At 42.1% G+C, this 19,710-nt stretch overlaps 1 protein-coding gene across 1 annotated transcript; it reads right to left on the bottom strand.

Annotated features, from left to right (window-relative positions):
- Window positions 1–5,447: 5,447 nt before the first annotated feature.
- On the bottom strand, window positions 5,448–11,854 carry misp3 (MISP family member 3). The gene is made up of 3 exons (XM_053419435.1): window positions 10,437–11,854; window positions 8,665–8,738; window positions 5,448–7,022 (listed from the first exon to the last, which is right to left on the bottom strand). The coding sequence occupies exons 1-3, from the start codon at window positions 11,845–11,847 to the stop codon at window positions 6,927–6,929; spliced, it is 1,581 nt and encodes a 526-aa protein (XP_053275410.1). The 5' UTR covers window positions 11,848–11,854; the 3' UTR covers window positions 5,448–6,926.
- Window positions 11,855–19,710: the final 7,856 nt, after the last annotated feature.

The following is a 19,710-nucleotide window of genomic DNA, read 5'->3' as shown; positions in this document are numbered from 1 at the left end:
TTAGATTGCAAAGTGTTTTGCATGAAAAAAAAACTAAACTCCACATAAATATACACATGCAAACAAATTACTCTACATTTTAAAATCTGCAGACAAAAAATTGAATCAGCAAATAAAGCTGATGTTTCAATGAAAACGAGTTCATCCCGATAACTAACAATTTAACCTGTGATTCATTGTAAAGTCAACACTTACCAACACTTTAGTTCGGTAAAGAGTAACTACAAACAGGTTAGTCAGTCTAAAGTTTAAGATCTTTATTTGTTAATTCATGAATTTGAATCATGAATTTAGTTTGCAGAGTTATTTAGATGCTTTATGCCTGCGCTGAATAACAGTGAACAACTTGATGATCTTCTCTGATCAACATCAAAACAATGCAGACAAACTATGGTGAGGACCGGTGCGCACTTCTACACATCCTGTGACCGCCTGATGAAACACACTTGAGTCACATGCAGCTTTGTATTGAGAAACAATGTTCTTTTGCTGATGGTGTCTGTTGGCATAAACAAAGGCTGTTACTCCACTTAAGGCTCGACACAATTACAAAACAATCTCATTCATCGTGGAATGAACATTCAATGTGGATATGACACGCTAGGTTGACTTATTAGAGCTTTAGTTAGCGTGAGAAGGAAATTCAGAGTTGCGATTGGCTGCTGTAAAATAACATGTGACTTAAATTAAACTAGGGTTAAGGTCAGAAAGTCAGGGTCTGAGTCTTTTAGATTTCTTTCTTTTTATAGTGTGCTTTAATGAAGATATTGAACACCCTTTAGATAAAAATTCATGTTGTTAGAAATTATTTTGAAGAGTTTATTAATTTTGCAAATCAGGCAGGAGAGAACACAACAAACCATTCATTCATAAACTGGGGCCTGCAGTTTAACTGAAAACTCTGCAGAGGGCAGCATTTCTTTCTCATCTGAACATCACGAACACACCTGCGGTACAGAACAGCATGAAGGGGGGTTGTGCTCCACGCTCCTTTATAAAGACAGAACAGGTCCTGTGTTCTCCGGAACAGCACGACTCTGATGTACATGAAGACCCTGGTGAATTTACTGAAAAAAAGAAAAAGAAGAAATAGATGAAACAGCAGCAGAGAAGTGCAGCTGCTGCAGATATAAAGTTTAAGCTGTTATATCTGTTTTTATGATCTAAATACGTGTGCTCAGACCTTAGTAGTATAGTGAAAGTAACTGGACTCACATGGGTGATATAATCGTTTTATGTTGGATAACAACCTAGGCTTGGCACTGCCCTTCAGGAAGCAGCAGAAAGCCAACTCTGTATTAGTACAGGGCTTTATTACACTTTACTGGCCTTATAGCAGTTTTATATCTGCGGCACACACACACACATGCAGGGAAAGTACTTCTTCTCTTTTTGTTTATGGAGACAAAAAAAAACAACTGCTGAGATATGAATTAAGTTTGTTTGGTTTGCTCTTATTCTCCTGCGAGTCACAGTTTCCTCGACATGCGCACACACTGGAGACATTCAGCTGCAGATAACAGCATCGGGCAGATTTGTTTGAATATGAGGCCGAGTATCGAGGCCTCTGACATGTGACCTCACCACGCTGACTAACGCAGGTGGCACCTTGCTTTGCACGCTCAGCACGCTGGCCTCGCCCCGCATTCCTCTCCACATGCGGCAGGTGAATAATAAATGACATTTGCAATCTCGGAACTCATGATAATTGCCCTTTTAATGCCACCACACGCTGAGTCTCCATTAGGCTGAAGGAGTGTACAGGGAGAACAAATGTGACGTCGCGTGTTGGAATCAAAGCTTCCCCTGTGCGCCCAGAAAGTGTCGGCAGCCGGTTTGTGGTCATATAATTAAATTTTATCTGATGCAATGGCTTTCATTAATTTAGTAAGTCAGGTTTCAGGGCAGCAACACATTTCACATGATCGTCTGTGGTGAAGAAGAACACTGATGCTTTCTTCATGTTTCTGTTCATTGCAGATACATTCGATTGAGGCCTTCCCACAGCCGAGGGTTCACCTCTCTCTGTCGGGGGCTTGAAGAATGATTCATGTTAAAAGAAAAGAGCAAATATGAATCACAGGGTCTGATATTTTTCTGGCAATTATACACAAGCACAGAATTTTAAAGGGTTTTTAACCTTTTGGTATTTCTCAGCAACTGACTGCAGACCACCTACTGTTCGTGCCTAAACACTAACGACAACATGCGAGAAACCCCCCATGAAGATAAGTGTTGTTTTTAGTATACAGAGTCGTTTTTAAAATAAGCAGAAAAACCTGTGGCTTGTAGCTGTTCCTCAAACAATGACGTTGCATTATTCAGTTTAATAAACAATAAAATCACTTGAACAGGAATAATAGGTGTTGTGAAAGTGTCCATAACCTGGCTAAAGAATGACGTACCTCCAGGTGTAATCACAGACAGTACTGACGCACGGACAAAGCCTCCATTTCAAGAAGTCGGAAGACAATGGCGGTGGACTAGAGGCAGAAACTTGGACTATGGGCAGAAAAGGTCTCTGGTTCGTCTCTGGTTTGACTCCACAGAGAAACAACAGAAAGACGAACCTGGATTGATCTGTCCAAAAATCCAAGAGGATTCTCCCTACCCTGTCTAGTGCCCCTGAGCAAGGCACCTTACTCCCCCAACATCTGCTCCCCGGGCGCCGTACATTGTCGCTCACTGCTCTGTGTGTACTGCACCAGATTGGTCAAAAGCAGAGGTTAAATTTCCCTACCTGTATGAGTGTGCCTGTGCACGTCTGTGCATGTGTTGGGACATATAAATGCATCTTAATCATCTTGGTTTGAAAAAGCATGTATCATGACAACAAGATGTTTCTTCATTATAGTTATTTTTAGCATTCCTTATTTGATATACTGATAAAATCAAGGGTCTCTTTTGTAGTGAAGCAGAAGAGGGATTCAATGGTAGAACTCAGTGCATTGAAATGATACTTTATTACAGTGCATGACTGAATATTCTTAGTTATATTTCAATGCACATACAACGAAATGATATGATATGATCCTATATTATACTGTATTATATTATGAAACCACATTTCAATTCATTAGATCTGGTGTATTTCAGTTCCTTTTTTGAAGAAAATCTTGAAATTTTTTCCCCCAGATCCTCATCCCATCCCTCAAGTTTCATGGTGATTCATCCAGTAACCCTTCACACTAACAGACAAACAAATAAAGCATAACCTCAAATATAATCAGATCGGCCAATATGCCGCCGACACCCCCCAACACACACAAATACAAACACACTCCTGCTCTTACTTTTGTCCTCTTGACAAAGGCAGGAGCGGCTCATCCTCCAAACAGCGACTGTGTGACGTGCTGCTGATTCGATGACTCGGCGCCAGCAGGACTTTGGGTGAAACTGATAATTAACCGTGATGGGAATGAGTCTGGCGCAGCAGGTGACCGACAGGTGTGCAGGTGAATTATTGGGTTCACCACATCTGAACAGTGGCCAGATTAGACGTCATTGTGAGAGACGGAACCTGGAAAAAGTGCCGTTTTCTGGTGGCTTGCCATGTTGGCGTGAGAATAACAATAATAATATCTGATCTCCATCCAAGCAACCAAACAAAAACAAGTTTTCAGATTCTCAGTGCCAAGCTTTGGCCTTTTAGCAAGTGTATGTAATTTGCTCTGTTAAATTTTCATTTGTTCTCAGACTATGCACCAGTTCCATGCCAAAGCCTTTAGGTGTGGTGCAATCAGGTTTGGCAACGTGGCACAATGAGGGACGTGGCCTTGTGAGGAACAAAGTTTATTAATAATTTTGAACAATTAAGTTGCTTCAGCGCCACCGTAATAATAATGTCACTGGGCTGCGTCCAGTCAGAATGAGGTGATGAATTATTCACAGGAGATTCGGAGGTCACTAAAGCGTGATCTCACCCTCCCACACAAGTACACAAACACACACACACACACACACACACACACACACACACACACACACACACACACACACACACACACACACACACACACACACAAACAAAGGTCCACAGGGCCAGTGTGAGTGGTCCAGATAAGGACTGGTAGGTAGTGAGGCAAGTAGTAACTGTTCAGAGGATCTGTGACATTTACGTTATTTATTTACATCCTGTTGGTTTTATCCTGTAAATGAAGATGCACAACAAAATATCTCAAATGTGAACTCTGCCAAGTCGTTCCAAAGTCGTCTTTTGGAGCCAGTAATGAAGCAGTGGTAAGTGGGGATACATGTGTTTGACCAGTTGCAGTCGCAGCTTTCAAACAGGACTTTTCACCCACATTTTCTGATGTCAAATAAGTAATTAAACCAAACTTAGTCAATAAAAAAATTAGCACAACATACATCAGTGTGTTCAAAAATGACAGAAACCTTTGAGTAAAAAACTGTTGGTGTATTCTTGTACTTTGACTCTTCAGTCTAGTCCATGTCCCATCTGCTAAGATGGAGGAGGTGGGATTTATGATCTATGCTTCAGCCAACCACCAGGGGTCGATCGAGATGCTTTGGTTTCACTTATAGGGAGCAGTGAGCCGTCTATGTTTTATCAGCTCAAAGAGATGAATTATTAACATAACGGTAAATGTTGTGTTCCGGCTCCTGCAGACCCTGGACCTTCTTTAAAAGTATTAAGTGATTTAGTGCTTTGGTATTTCATGGGCTCATTTTTTCGGATATGCCTCTAAACGAAAATTTATTTTGAGGACATGTTTGAAAAGCCCCAGAAAACAGCAAATTACCTTTCAGGTTTCAGAGACCCCAGCTGTGAAATAGGATTAAATACAAGGAGCTTTTGAATGCTTTATATGTGAGAGAGGTGTTAAAAGCTCCTTTAACAGAGCATTACACCACCTAAAAAGACTTATTTAGAATTAAACACCAGTAATTTGGAGCTCCTGTGGCACAGGAGGAATAGCGAGTTGTCCGCTAACTGGTTTGAACCCTTACTCCTCCTGGGCAAGGCACTGAAGAGGTGGTGTATGAATGTGTGTGAATTGATGAATGTGATTTGTACTGTAAAGTGCTTTGAGTGGTCCATAAGACTAGATGAGTGCTATATAAATAGTCCTTTTAAGAGGTCCAACGGGGAGTTATTCCTCTCCCTGAGTCTCTTCAGCAATAAAAGGAACATATTTCCACTTTTTGTTTATAAATAGTCTACAGAACAAAATATTTCATTAATTTAAAAAGCTTTATGGTAATGTCCATATTTTGTCACCTCATCAAATGTTTAAGGTTGATTTGTGGCAAGAGCAAAAGTTCAGTACTTTTCTGAAAATTTTAATGATGTGGAGTAAGATCAAAATAAATGATTTGCAGTGGGTGGTGTGGGACACCAAATCCTAAAAAGCAAATGAAAATAATAAAACCATCTGCAGGAGAAACTGAGGACAATGTGTTCACAGTTACAGAAATCACTCAGCTTTGGTGTGGCCAACAATTTTAATCTTGTTTTATCATAATAGTCGAATAACACTGAACATATTAACTTTACATAAATAAATACAGGCGACAGTTTTTTATATGTGTATCAAGTTCCTTTCCAAAGTACTTCATTTATTGCACCATGTTAGATATCCCACAGCAGAGCAGCTATTCATTAGGTTTTCGTTGTATGGTATTAATCAGATCTGCAACCAGCAGAATGTTTCCTCATACGCTTTGATCCAGCTTTAAGTTGTGAGGCATGCAATAACAGAAGGAGAAGCTGTTGATACTAAGACCTGTGCAGTATCTGCACCGAGTTACCAGTTTATTCTGAAAAGTGATCAAATGGAAAAAAACAATCGTAAGTTGGGCTCAAGTTTTTTTTTTCATTTTTATGACTGTGGTTCATTTAATTGTTACCTCTGCCAAGCTATGTTTGTGTCTCCATTTGTTTGTTTGTTAACAGGATTACACAAAAAGTACATAATCCATTTCTATGACATTTTGTGGAGACCAATCCATTACATTTTCTTTATCATTGGGAGATGGGGTGTTTTTCCAACATGTTTGTAAATTTCTCAGAGAATAATTCATCATGTTGAATCATGTTTAGGGGAACGATATATAGGAGTTTGTGCAATTTGGTGCAGATCCAAATAAAAATCCAGATCTAGTGAATTTAAATGTGGTTTCATTAGGGGACTTGACAAAGGTCTACAGTTTACTGAGTGCCAATAGTTGAGAGTTGTTACACTCTCCCTCTTCATGTATTTACTTACATCTGAAAGATATCTTGTTAATTCAGTTAATACAGCCACACAGCTATAACGCAACCTCCTCAATTACAGCAAAGTTGACCAATAAAAAATATTTAAAAGCACAGCGGTCGGATTTATTACATTGCTAATACACAAGTGTAATAAACTGGTAACTCAGAGAACCACATCATTAATAAAAGCACAAAACTGTGAATGACAAGTTGTTTTATCAAGCTCTTTTCAATATCAAATAATAATCATTGTTATTCCAAAAATCCAACGGTTAGGAAGTTCATTAAAATCCCATTCTTACTACATTTACATTTTTTCTTTTCTGCAGTGCATTATTATTTTTCTTCCCATTTTAACTTCATTAGTCTCAGAGTTCCCAGCACTAGAAGGAGGCCGAGTGCTTATCCACTAATAGGTTCCCCTCCTTCCTCCTTGTCCTCCCCTCCTTGCTGAAGAACTCTTTGGGGTTTTTCAGTCCACCACCGATCCTTCCCCGTGCTCCCAATCCTCCCGACCCCCTTTCAATCCCAAATCCCTGACCTCTTTCTGTCCCCCTCAGTCTTTCTCTCTCTCCTCCTCTTCATCACCGATCCCTCCTCCTGTCTGTTCCCACTTTCCGTACAAGGCACTCCTCCTTTATCACAGCCTTTCAGCCCTCTTTTGTAAACCTTCCTCCCTCGCTCATTTGGCTCTGTCAGCGTCTCCTCAGTCGTCTCCCTCGTTGTGTCCGTTGACCAGGCCGGACTCCCAGCGCTGCACTAGAGGGGTCTTCTGTCTGGGGGACCGGGGACTGCAGGGGACCTGGTTGTAAAGGGAGGGGAAATTTAGGGTCATATAGAAAACAAGGAAAAGGGGAGAGAAAAGATAAAAAGAGAAGGATGATTTTATTTCCCCCTGGAGGACATCTTTTTGGATGAGCATCATTAGCTCTGCAAGTCAGAGGGAGGTTAATGCAAAAATGATCCAAGGCCTCGCTCAACTGAGTCAACGACCGAGGCCAATTCCTGCTGCAATCCTCCATTTCATTCTCAACTGTAATCAGGATCCAGGTCCGTGCTGAAAGCAGATGAGAAGGAGGAGGAGGGACCGGGAGAACCGCATGTGACAGTGAGCGTGGAGAGAGGGAGGGAAAAGAAATGTTGCTAATGTCAAGCCGAACCGTGCAGCTCGAACCCGGCATATCAAAGCCAGACTGAATTAAACCCCAGGAACCATGGAGCGGCATTCGGCTCTAATCAGAGATAGCACAGTTCCAAAGAGATTTGAGACCCACGAGGCAGGTAACAAAAAATCTGTGGGATTGTCGATTGACTTTCGTCTTTAATCACCATCGACTGCAGACACACACACACATACAAACACACACAGACACACTCACACACTGACTTTCCCTCTCAGTCTCAGGGTTCTTTGCCTTCTTCCCTTATCTTTAAAGATAAGCTCCTCGCTGTTTGTTCTGTGTGCTATCAGATGTTTGAGGCCCACATTGGGTGTAGAGGAGGTGCAGACATCTTCCTAAGGGCTTTTCTTCATTGGACCATTGGCCTTGTGAACGTTTTGTTTAAATCAGCTTCCTTTTTCCTGAACCCATACACTGTATATAAAGATAAACAGCATGAGGGCTTCCAACCACAGATAGGGAAGGGACCGGAGTGTTCAAAGTGACCTATCCAAGGAGGGGAGCTTCAGCTGCTATCCCCGCCTCCCAGGTCTCAAATTAAACCTGACAAGCGACCAACTGTCACTACATTGCCAGTGGGCGTGCAGTTTCGATGCACTGCCATTGGCAAGTGTTGTTTTTTACAGTGGTGAAGAAATAATCCTTTCCAGTAGCGTAGCGTTAGCCAGAGCTAAAGTGTCAGCAATTTAGTAATATTTCATGTTGGGAAGTCACACAAGTAAAATGAAGATGTGTACTGAATGCGAGACTTCAGTTTCGAGGGGTGGCTCTAGTGTTACCAATCATAACACAAACAGAATGTCATACAACAGTAATGGCAATCATCGCTTCCATACAGGATTGGAAGCATACGGCTAATAAAGTAGATTATATAAGTTGTTATTTCTTAATTGCAAAGGTATCAGATAGGTACTTGTTATCAGCTAACACACAAAGTCCAACTATCGGAATGTGCATCGGGAAGGGGAAATGTTGTTTCAACATCCAGTGGCGATGCATTGTCCATCTTTATATGTAGTGTATGGTTGAACGTGATATTTAATTGACTTCCTGAACACAAGAGTTATGGCTAAGCAGGGCTAATGACCCAGAAAGGGGATTTGCCTACATTTACATGTCCTATACCAAGTGAGCAAGACAGGTAAATGTCTGAGAAAAAAAGACTTGCTCTGTTCTCCCACGTGGTCAAACCTGCAGAGCAAAGAGTAGCATGGAGGAAACAGCTCTGTCTATACTTTACTGCGTCTGGATTTACGGGCTCACCTCTTGCTGAGCAGTCCTCCCCTCTTCAGCCTGGGCCGGCAGCCATGTGCTCACCTTGCCAGCTGACGGTTGTGCTACAAAGGAGGACAAAGAATAAAAGGTGGGTGAAGGAAGGTCTCACAATGAGGCAAAGGTGTTCCTGTGTTTTGTTTGTGCTCCACACTGCGAGCAATAAAGCCTCCGTGAAACAAATTAGTCGCGAAAACAGTGAAGCGGTGCAGAGAGATGATGGGAGACAGGCAGGGATGGAGAAGGAATTGGGTAGAGAATTCAGTTTTAATGAAAATGAACATGGTGAAATGGCAACAGAAAGCAGGTGCCAGAGAGGAAGGACGGTCATTTAAAAGACCGGTTATACAACTCATTGAAAATGAGACAATATAAAATGATTCATTTCCCAACAATGAGTCATGGTCATTCAGTCCTGCAGTGGCACACCCCTGTCATTTCAGAAATGTTTAACATTTATTAAACTACAAAGACTAGAGACAGTTTCATACAGTCACAAAGAAAAGGGGAAAAAAAAGAGCAACACTTCCTGACAACAAAACACACAAACATGAATCAAACAAAAATCCGCCACCCATCAGGCTCCAAATGGGACCACTGCTTTTAAAATGAACGTAATCAACACTAATAATTGTATATAAATATAATTGTTTAAATAAATTAACTTGTTAGGTTGGTTTGTTCACCTTGAGTACACACTTTGAGTACAAGCATTTTTCTTTCTCAACAGCTAAAGCAACTGCACAGCTTTTGTCCCATCTACTTCCTTATCATTATTATCTCACGGATTACATTGTTACTTCAACTGAGGAGATTATGTTTTTGGAGGGTGGGGCACGATCAAAGACCGAACCCATCAGTGGCATGCATCTAGATCCAAATAAAGAACTGGATCTTGCTGGGCCCTGGTGGAGGTATGGTCTCCACTTGGGACCATCCTGATTTTTATATAGTTTATCTAATACATATTTATTTCCATTTCTCCAATAGTATTATATTAATCCATTTGTAGTAGCAGTTTGTAAATGTATCTATTTCCTTTGGCTATTTCAAAGATTTATGCATGGATTTTTTCCTGACAGCTGAACTGTCACTAAGGTGTTAAAACTGACTCAACGTGTGGATATATTTGTTTAATCAGATTCTAATTTATGTATTTGATTTCACAAATATTTCTCAACACATTCCCTGGCAACTAGGTAACAAGTACCCCTGGTTGTGAATCAGTGCTGCACAGCACATGGCCACAGTGGCAGCACAACCCGACCTCTCGGTAGGCTGCTGCACTGACTATATGACATATGTCTCTACACTAACTGTTTATCACCATAAGAACTTAAAAAACAAGTTGCATGCACTTTCTGAATGCTGGATTTAGACTTCATCCCCAAAATTAGACTCAACCTTTGTTGCTGACACAATAGTGCTGAGTTATTACTCGGGGGTTTTCCTCCCCTAAGCTTTTGCAATTAATAAGAGAGATGCTGCATTTATTGTGAAGCTACAGAGTCTCACTGAATTATTGCCGGTAACCACAAACTCTGGTTTCGAAAAATTTGTTGTGTGGTTTTCCACTGACCATGAGAAAAAATGAAATAGTGTGCTCACTGGGCTCTTTCAGGGAAGGTTTTCCTCATCTCAGCGCAGATACAAAAGTTACACACACACCCATGCTAACAAGCTTCCACACACAAGCACGCTGTCTGTATGAGAATCAATTTGACACCTTTTACCCCTAAATCCATACTTGGTGCTTCACTCACCTGCTGAGGGTCCGTTCCTCCACCTGGGAGGGGAGTCAGGTATGTCAGGAACAGCTGGACCATTCAGAGAGGTGGAAGACATTGTAGGAATCGTTTCTCCTCCTACTTGTACACCCCGTGCTCCCCCATACAGACTCTTCCTCTGCTTACGGAGCTCCTTCTCCCTCTCTTGAGTCTCCTGGATATCCTGCTCCACTTTGGCTACATTTGTTGAGGAGCGCAGCTTGAAGAAGGGATTATCCTTGAGGGCCACCTCCTCCTCCTCCTCCTCCTCCTCCTCCTCCTCCTCCTCCTCCTCGATAATCCCACCACTTCTTCCTGTCCCTTGTGATGAGATGTATGGATCTCCAGAGTCGACTGTGGTGACAGGCTCTGCCTCAAGTTTGGCGTGGTAGAGCTTCTGAGCAGGGACACTCAGGTTATTCTCCGTGATGATGACCTGGTGATCTGTCTCCTTGGAGAACCCCAGTACTGAAGGGGTTGAGTAGGTTGAATATCTTCCTTTGGCTGAGTAAGGGCTCACTGGGGGACTGAGCAAGTCTGAGCTCTGGCTCCTCTCCACATACAAGGCTCCTATGGTGGATGTATGTGACAAGGTATCCTCCTGGTTCTCCTCCAAGGTTGAGACGTCACCGAATGAGGACCAGGACATGGTTTTACTCCTGGTTGAGACCGACAAAGTCGGGTCACTGGGTTGCTGAAAGGCCTCAAAAAGCTGTTTCTTGTCTTTGAGTTGGCGAACTGTGCCTTTGTCGTAGAAACCCGGAACTTTCCCCAGCTGGACCAGGTCCTGTTCTCTCTGGGTCTCCTGGTGGATCTCCTGCTGCATCTTCTTGCCCGCAAACTGCTTGTCTTTGCCTTGACTACTCTCAGACTTAATATTGAGCGGCTCAGAGAGAATGTTTTTCCTTAAAGGAATCTCCACATACTCTGGAGAAGTGGGGGGATTTGGAAGTCCTCTGGACCTTCTCAGGCTGTGTTCACGCTCTATAGTACGTCGGATCTCTCTCTCAATGGGAGTCTCTTTGGATGCTGGAGTCCCCGTGGAGATGGAGGTGTTGCCCCCCAAAGTGCTGCCTGGGGACAAGTCCGCTGATACTCCACTGTCGCTCTGGCTGTCATCACAGCAGTCGCTCTCCATTCTGTCTTGATCACTGTGTTTAAAATTCACCCCTTGGTCAAAGTTTCCCTTCATGTATTGCTCCTGTCGTTGGACCGATCTGAACTGTCCTGCGCTGTGTTGCCCTTCTGCCCTGCTCCTGTCAGGTCCACTCTCTTTCTGCCCTTCCTCCTCACCTGTTTGCTCGCATTCTCCCTCTGTGCTTTCGCCCGCCCCGCTGTGCCTCTCTCTCCCAGCTCCAATACACCCGGAGCCTTGAGAGGCTGCCCCACCCTGATTGGATGGCTCCATGGCAACGGTCGACAAAGGTGGAGAGCTCCGGCCTTGCACCTGTTGTGTAGCTTCCTGGTTTGCTCTCTTGGGGACAAGTGCACTTTGGCGTTGAGGCAACAGCTCTTCCTGCTGTTTGGCTGAGGGAACTGCAGGCAGCAGGGATGTTGGGCCACCGGCACTGGAGTATGAGGGTTGGAGAAGCTTGCTTCTGATATCTAGTGTGCTCCCTTCCTGCTGGCAAGAAGCAATATCCATAACAACTTCCTCTTCTTCCTCACTTTCATCAGCGAAAGGAGGAGAGCGTACATCATCGGAGTTGTTACTGTCAGAGGAAGAGTGCTGAGCAGACACAGATATATTATTTTCAGGCTCACTGTTGTCAGAAGCGTCAGGTGAAAAGTGCAGCTGTGTGTCATTTTCCTCCGCTGCCATATCATCTGCTGTCATCTCCTTGGATATTGACTCTACCTCATGATAAACTAGCTCAGTGAGCTGAGTTGTCAGGGCCCATTCGTTATCAGGAGAAATTAGGTCTTCTGCAGGGTCCGGGATAATCTTAGCATCACTGATCCACTCAGAAACCTCGTCCGCTAGACTGGAAAACCCCTCAGCCTCCAAGCATTCATCCGTTGATGAGGCAATGAGGAGAGGAGGCGGGGGTGAGAAAGCATCCTCACATACGTCAGCAGGATTTTCTGATTCCTCCTCAGCCTGGGATAATTCTGATTCTTCCTCTGTCACAGTTTCTAGCGTTTCCCTGCTGGTTGTTGATTCTTGATTTTCCAAGTCGGTTGCATCCCCTGTTTGAATTCCCGACAGAGTTTGGTTCTCCTGCAGAGTTTGGCCTTGAGTTCCAGGCTCCAGGTCATCTATGTCCTCTTCGGGTTCTGCCCTGGGAGCTCTTTTCTCTTGCAGAGGGGAGCTGTGGCCACCGGTGGAGCCCACTTCACCCTGCGCCCAGGACACATTGACCTGCTTGTCTATTGAGTTGATGGGACCCTGCTGCTGCCAGGCATCGGGTTTTGTTGCCATTGTGAAAAATCTGGTAATGTAGAACAGTTTGGAGTGAGCAGGATGTTCGGCCTTCTGCCAGTCGGTCTGAATGAAGGCAGAGGGGGAGAAAGAGAGGGGAGAGGGGAACAACAGGGTGATTATAAGAGATCCCATTATATCAGCACAGATTGAATGACTTGTTTTATAATGGTTTTGGGGGAATGAATCATCAATTTGTCATCACTGTAACATTTACTGTGGAATGATTTTAAAACATGTGCTAGGGTGACATATTCATAGCTCATTCAACCTGTGTTGCAATCCTACAGCGGAAGACACAAGTCAAAATAAATTCCATTTGTATTTGCATGACAGGATATTTCCCCCCTGCTTTTAGAATGGGAACCTTTGATGGGGAATCAGAGGTTACAATGATTAGTTTGCTACAGAAATGCATTTTGTTCAAACCCAAATGAGAAACTAATTAATGGGAATTATGATCAAACAAGTGGAGAAATGCAACACATACAGATAAGCAGGACACATGAGGTCACTAACTGGTTTAATGAGAATGAAAATGAGATGGTGTTGCCTTCACAGTCCTCACATCTCAACAAAATGAACCTTATCTGCAGGATTTTAGTTTCATACAGTACTTCAACGGAAACAGAAGACAGTAACTCTAAATGAGTGGAGATATATCAGAAGCATGGTGTTAACACGACCTAGATACTTGGAAGGATCTCCGGGCGATGAAGCTGTTCTTATTTCTATAACACTTTGTGTCGTGTTTTTCTTTTAATCTGTCACCAATCCATGTGTTTGTGCAAAACGAGTTGTGCAACGCATCTGGTGCAGGATTAGATTCGAGCAGCAAACATCCAGTTAGTGTGCAGTGGATTCATGTCCTATGTTTTCAATGGTAAACTGAGCGCGCTGTCGTCGGTTAATCTGTTTCTAACGTGGTGCCTGGCTTCGGCTGTAAGGAACAGGGAGCACCTACTCTCCTCCACTGTGTGATGTATAAAGTTTTCTGCTGAACAAACCTTCCTTTAATCAGCTTACAGGCTGGGTAATGGCTCAACCCCACAACACACACACAAACACACACACACCACACAACACACAACACACAACACACAATCTGATATAACAATAGGAGAGGCTGCTGAGTATAGTGAAAAACTGAATAAAGTGGACCCTGGCTACTCCAATACCTTTTATTTCTTTTACACACAGTTTAAACTTTTCCCAAATTAAATATAATTGTCCGCCCTACACACAAACAAACACACAAACAAACACACACACACACACACACTCACACACACATACATACACACACACAAAAACACACACACACACAACCACAAACACTTGCCTAAAGGTAACCCTGATCCTAACCTAAGCCTAAACATAACCATAACCTGATTTTAAGATTGATTAACATTATGGTCATGTTTTTGTTCCTATAATGTGACTGTGTAAACAGATTTAGGTCCCCACGACATGAGTAAAACCTGGACGACACACACACACACACAGAGACACACACACACACTGCGATCCTTGCCATTGTGACTGATCATTAAGGGGAACGCAGATCACAGCACTGGGGATGACTAATCTCTGGAGAACTGGGCCAGATAGGACAGATAGGTGGAGTCGCACAGTTTATCAGATAGATAATAAGAAGTGGCAGCATGACATGGCAGGAAGAATGGGGAACACTTTGGTAATTATAGCGGCAGAGCTTTTAGATACCGCAACAGAACAATGTGGCCTAATGTGGGTGAAGGATCAGAACAGTCTGTGAGTCACGACAGACGCTGTTTACAATCAACAACGGTCGGTCTGGGGAACCACTCACCAGCCACATCCACTCACTGTCACTCACTTGCGTCACAGCGTTAGGTGTCATTGTTAAATAAAGCAGGAGAACGAGGTCTTTGTCACAGTGGGTTTAAACTCTGGTGAGCAAATCTGAGCTTAAACAGTTTTATTCGCCAACAGCTGCAAATTCTGCCGAGGAACCTGCTGAAAACAAGCAAGATTAAATCAATTAATACAATGATCCTGCATCACTAAACTAATCCTTCATTTAAATGGAGCCACGGTAACGTAATCTGAGGGTAAACTCTGGTATGCAGTAATACGATTGTTCTCTCAGGCACATTCGCATCAACACACTAGAGGCATTAAGTGTCTAATATGATGTGCTGCTTTGTCATATTTCCTAGGATGCACAGAGTGAGTTTGCAGAATCTAACTAAAGATTCTCAAGCTCTCTGGGTAAGTTAAGTCAGGTTGCAGGGGATGCAAATTAAATCTCCATTACATAACAGTCTTGTGTTTCGCTCATTATCATCATTAAAAATACATCTAGGACAGGGCCTTACAAATTCACTTGCCCTCTTTATTTGGGGTCAGCAGCGTCCTGAGGTAGTTCAGGATGTGAGGGCATTTGACACGAATGAACATAAATTGGAATAAATGCAAAAGATTAATTAACAAAGTTCTTTTCTGTTATCTATCGGACTTCTTTGCATATTTTACAGTCACTTACTTTGATTTGTGTCATTTCTGTGACTGTTGTGTTCTATTGGTGGCTGTTATTCATCTAATTGGGTTCAGGTATGTGTAGAAGAAATTCCAAGCTCAACCAAAGTAGAGAAGTTCGCACATAAAACTTAAATCCACAGTTGCACGTACCTGTTAACAAACGCCTTTGAAGATGCTCTCCGAGTGACAGGGATGCATTTCTGAAAATCTCTTGTTTCGGGAAACCAGAGTTTAATGAACACCGGAGAAAATCTCTCTTTTCCTCACAGCTCCAGAGCCTCGCTGCCTGCGTCTGCCTCCCCGGTGCACACCAACACCCCCGGTGCACAACACCCCCTTTTTGAAACATTCAGTAACACTTCTCCAAGAATGGGCCACGTGTGCATGCACAAACACGTGCGCTGGAGGCTTAGCCCATTGCCGTGGCTTTGAAAATGTATATTACTAATCCAATTAGCGAGCAACACATTAATTACACGCAGTGCAAGTGAATGAGAGAATGTACCGGAGGGATAAAAGGAGGTGGTGTGATTGTATCGCTGCACATTTCAATATTGTCCACTGAGATTACATGCTTTATACTTTTTATCTCATTAACTCTTTAGGTACAAATACAAACATCCGTGTTCAAAGAATATTTCTGTTACGAGCAGGGTGTAACCTTCACTCAGATGTGGCTCGTAACCAGGTCCATGTATTTTTGTCACTGTTTATAAATTTCATGTATCTGTTCTTCACTTGAGTAGATTTATTTTCAGGTACATCAGCAAATATCTGCTCTTCCTCAATCACTGTATGTTTACAAAGCATTCTGTAATAAGGAGATTGGCTCACTAATCCAATCAGAGCGGACAGGTAACATGAGTCTGCAGAAGCAGCATCACTGGTGAACAAACGCTGAACTGGATTGAAGAGGCTGAGACTCAGGCAGAGGGGATCTCCTAGAGCACACACCTCAGTGCTCTAAATATGCCAGATTGTTTCTAACAAGGTCCATGAATTTTTTACTGGGAAAACACTGAAAATGCTGAAAATCACTTGTAATGTTAAAGAAAGTGAAAAACACGATGTCCATATCCACACTGAAATTGGGTGGATGCTCAGGTGCATTATGAAATTGGATACTCCTTGCAAATACTTTTACTTTTAATACTTCTAGTATAATCAAAAGTAGAGTCATGTATCAATCTATTACGTTTGTGTTCCTGTTATATAACAATTCTTTTTTTTCTTCTTCAATATGGCCCCAAAACTCCATCTTACTTAAGTTTGTGTGGCTGCACTGACAAAACTACTGAGTGTGTCAAGATCAGACAAAGAGAATGTTTTTATTTGTGTTGGATTCAGCTTTTATTTTCAGTTTTGCAGGTGGCTGCATAGTAGAGAGAGAGAGAAAAACACAGATTGCTCAAACTGTCGGCTGCATTGCATCAGAGATACATGTCTTTTAAAACCACAACACAGAAACAGAACATAAATAGACATTCTGTACAAAGAAATCCCACCATGCCATGTTGGCAGCATCAGGGCGCTGATTCAATGGGCAATATTGATTTCTTGTTTGTATTGGCAAATAAGTCAGGATGTTCAAAGATTCAAAGAGTTTTCCTATTAACCTTAATTAAAATGAAATTGCAGGAGGCTTCTCTCTCCCCTGCTTCACTTTCCTCTCACTCTGAAACTGAGCCGTGGTCACTGATGGAGAGAAGCTGGGATTGATCATATAGAGACAAACAAAAACCTGAAAAAAATAAGGAATCAAAAAGATAGAGGTAGAAGCCCACTGGACTTATATTGAGATGAATGTAAGGAATCTAAACATTTACAGCATGTACAAGGCAGCTGGTGACCTTTTTACTTTTGACTGAACATTACATACAGATGGGCCTCATGTCTGTTGTCCAACTGTTGTCTCCTCAGTCTGAGCTGCAGCTGTCGGTCGGCTCTCGGGCTGTTCTGGACAAAGCTCCCTGGTGGGATCCATCACGACCGGTGCAGGGAGCCGATAACACCTCAGCTGATGCCTGAACTCCTCCATCTCCCTCTGCTCCACCTCCCTTCTTCTGCTCAGCAGGTACAAGTCCATGGAGCTCCTCCTCGTTGACTTCACGTTCCACCTCATCACCAGGCAGTCTGGGCAGGACGTGTGGAGGAAAGACTCCGTGAGCTCAAAGCGTTGAGCGTCAAAGCTGAAGGAGCTTTCTTGTACCGAGATGTTGTAGCGCCGGTGCTGGCACAGGTCCCCAAAGCGGTTGACTTGGGTGTAGGAGAGGCTGGAAGCGTTGCTGGAGTTGGTGAAGTACATAGTGACGCTGTCTCTTAGTCTCAGCGCCTCCATGGCCGGCACATTGTTCAGACTTCCGGCAACTAAAGCCCATTTGCCCTCGAAATGATGAGGGTCTGGCTGATCCAACGGCTGGACCAGTTGTTCACAGACCATGGGAGCTGAATGGCCCACAGACATCAGGCACATGGCAGCGACGGCACACACAGCAAACATGTCTCTGGATGCTTGTTGCTGCTTCTAAGTGTTAATATGAGGTTTTTACCTTCCGGTGCGTTTTCTCAGTTGTAACGTCTCTTCTGACGGGTCCAGTTTTATAGTGTTAACTGCGTGAAAGAAAGAAAGTCCACTATTGCAACACAGGACAGGTCCACTACTTCTTATCTAACTGAATTCCATTATTGTGCAATGAAAGAAAATCATGTTATTAGTTGTTTTCCTTCCTGAGTTAACGTTGTAGGTTACTAAAGCCATATATAAATACAAACCATTTACCATTTACTTACTGCGAAATTAAAAAATGAGTTTGCAATGGAATAACATCACTTATTTTAAAACTTATCCCCAACCTTGCCTTAGCTCAAAGTTATTCTACACAGCAACAATGCACACAGTAGTTATTTATAGTCAAGTGTATTATCAAGACAAGAGACATTTTAAATAGTGATAAATGTAGGAATAATAAAAATGCCCATAATCCAGGCAACAAACATGCAAAAACGTTCTGTTCCTCCTTGTGTCAAATGAAAATATGAGGGTTCATTAAAGATGTTTGCAGGTACTTATTTAAAAACCCCGAAAATGAAAAACGGGAAAATTTGATGAGAATGGATTTGTGTAAAGATGTATTGCGAGGGCATCAGGAGAGGAAAGTTGTGTGGTTATGTCACTGCATGATTTATTTTTGGTCCAATTTATATTATTATTATTATTAATATTATGTGAGAAAGCAAACTGCCACTTTATCACTTTGATCGTATACGTCTTCTCTGCTACTTAAAGAAATATTTTGCACGTGTCCACTGAGTGGTTTCAGTGACAGGGCCACTCACTCTCTTGTAGCATGTTGGATGACTAAACCTGAACTCGTACTCTGAACTGAAAAACACCAGAGAGCAGGATGTCCCGTTTATTCTGTGAGTGTGAAGTAAGAGGTTGTGACTCTATTTACTTTTGCTTCACTTGTTTTAGTCATTTTGTTTTTGAGTTCACCGTATAAACAATAATCTACTAAACTGTGTCTGTGTGTCTGTGTTTTTCCTTCTGCTCAGCGAGTCAATCAACCCTGTAACCGCAACATGTGTTACTATCAGTATTCACAGCGTACTTAATATATGCTGTATTCATAATATCCATTATAGCAAAACAAAGATTTACAAAATAATGGTTTAAAGATGCTCTGTGCCATAATGCCGTCATGAGACACTTCATGGTAATATGGTTTAAAATTGCACAAGTCTAAAAACACACATGTGTATTTAACCACTCTGAGCTATTCTCGAGTTATGAAGTATTTACGCACATTTGAAAACCATTGGCTGATGATTTTCTTGACAGAAATATGAAACGTGAATAAACCAAACAAATGACTTTCTGACATTATTTATTTTATCATTATTATCATCACTGCATTTGGTTAACTTCTTTGGTCATGTAAAGGAAAAGATTGATACAGAGTCTACATAACTTAATATTACTTTTAAAACAAATATGATTATAAAATGTTAAAATAAAATTACCTATACCAATAAAATACCATTTGATCATAGTGTGTACTGTTCATAATACATACACAAATGTAATTATCCCTCATCTCATATTTTTTGTGATACCATATGTATACATATAATTTTCTTTTGTCTGCTTTGTATTTGAAGGTGCTTCACTTATTGATGTGCCAAATGGAAAAGATAAACCGAACTCGAGCAAATGAATATCAGCTAATCTAGTGAAATCCAGTCAACACACATTATACATTCATCAACGCTGTTCTAGAAGGGAGATTGCAAAACTAAAACAGGAAACTTTCGATTAATTATTAA

This window comes from Pleuronectes platessa, chromosome 3, assembly GCF_947347685.1.
Source record: "Pleuronectes platessa chromosome 3, fPlePla1.1, whole genome shotgun sequence".
Lineage (NCBI taxonomy): Eukaryota > Metazoa > Chordata > Actinopteri > Pleuronectiformes > Pleuronectidae > Pleuronectes > Pleuronectes platessa.
This window is presented reverse-complemented; position numbering and strand designations above follow the sequence as displayed.

Bases quoted from the DNA above. Each gene is read 5' to 3' on its own strand.
- misp3 (XM_053419435.1), bottom strand. From the start codon at position 11,847: ATGGAGCCATCCAATCAGGGTGGGGCAGCCTCTCAAGGCTCCGGGTGT. The intron at 8,739-10,436 runs GTGAGTGAAGCA...CCTCCTTTGTAG, and splicing joins GAGGAACGGACCCTCAGCAG to CACAACCGTCAGCTGGCAAG. The intron at 7,023-8,664 runs GTGAGCCCGTAA...CTTTACAACCAG, and splicing joins GGAGGACTGCTCAGCAAGAG to GTCCCCTGCAGTCCCCGGTC.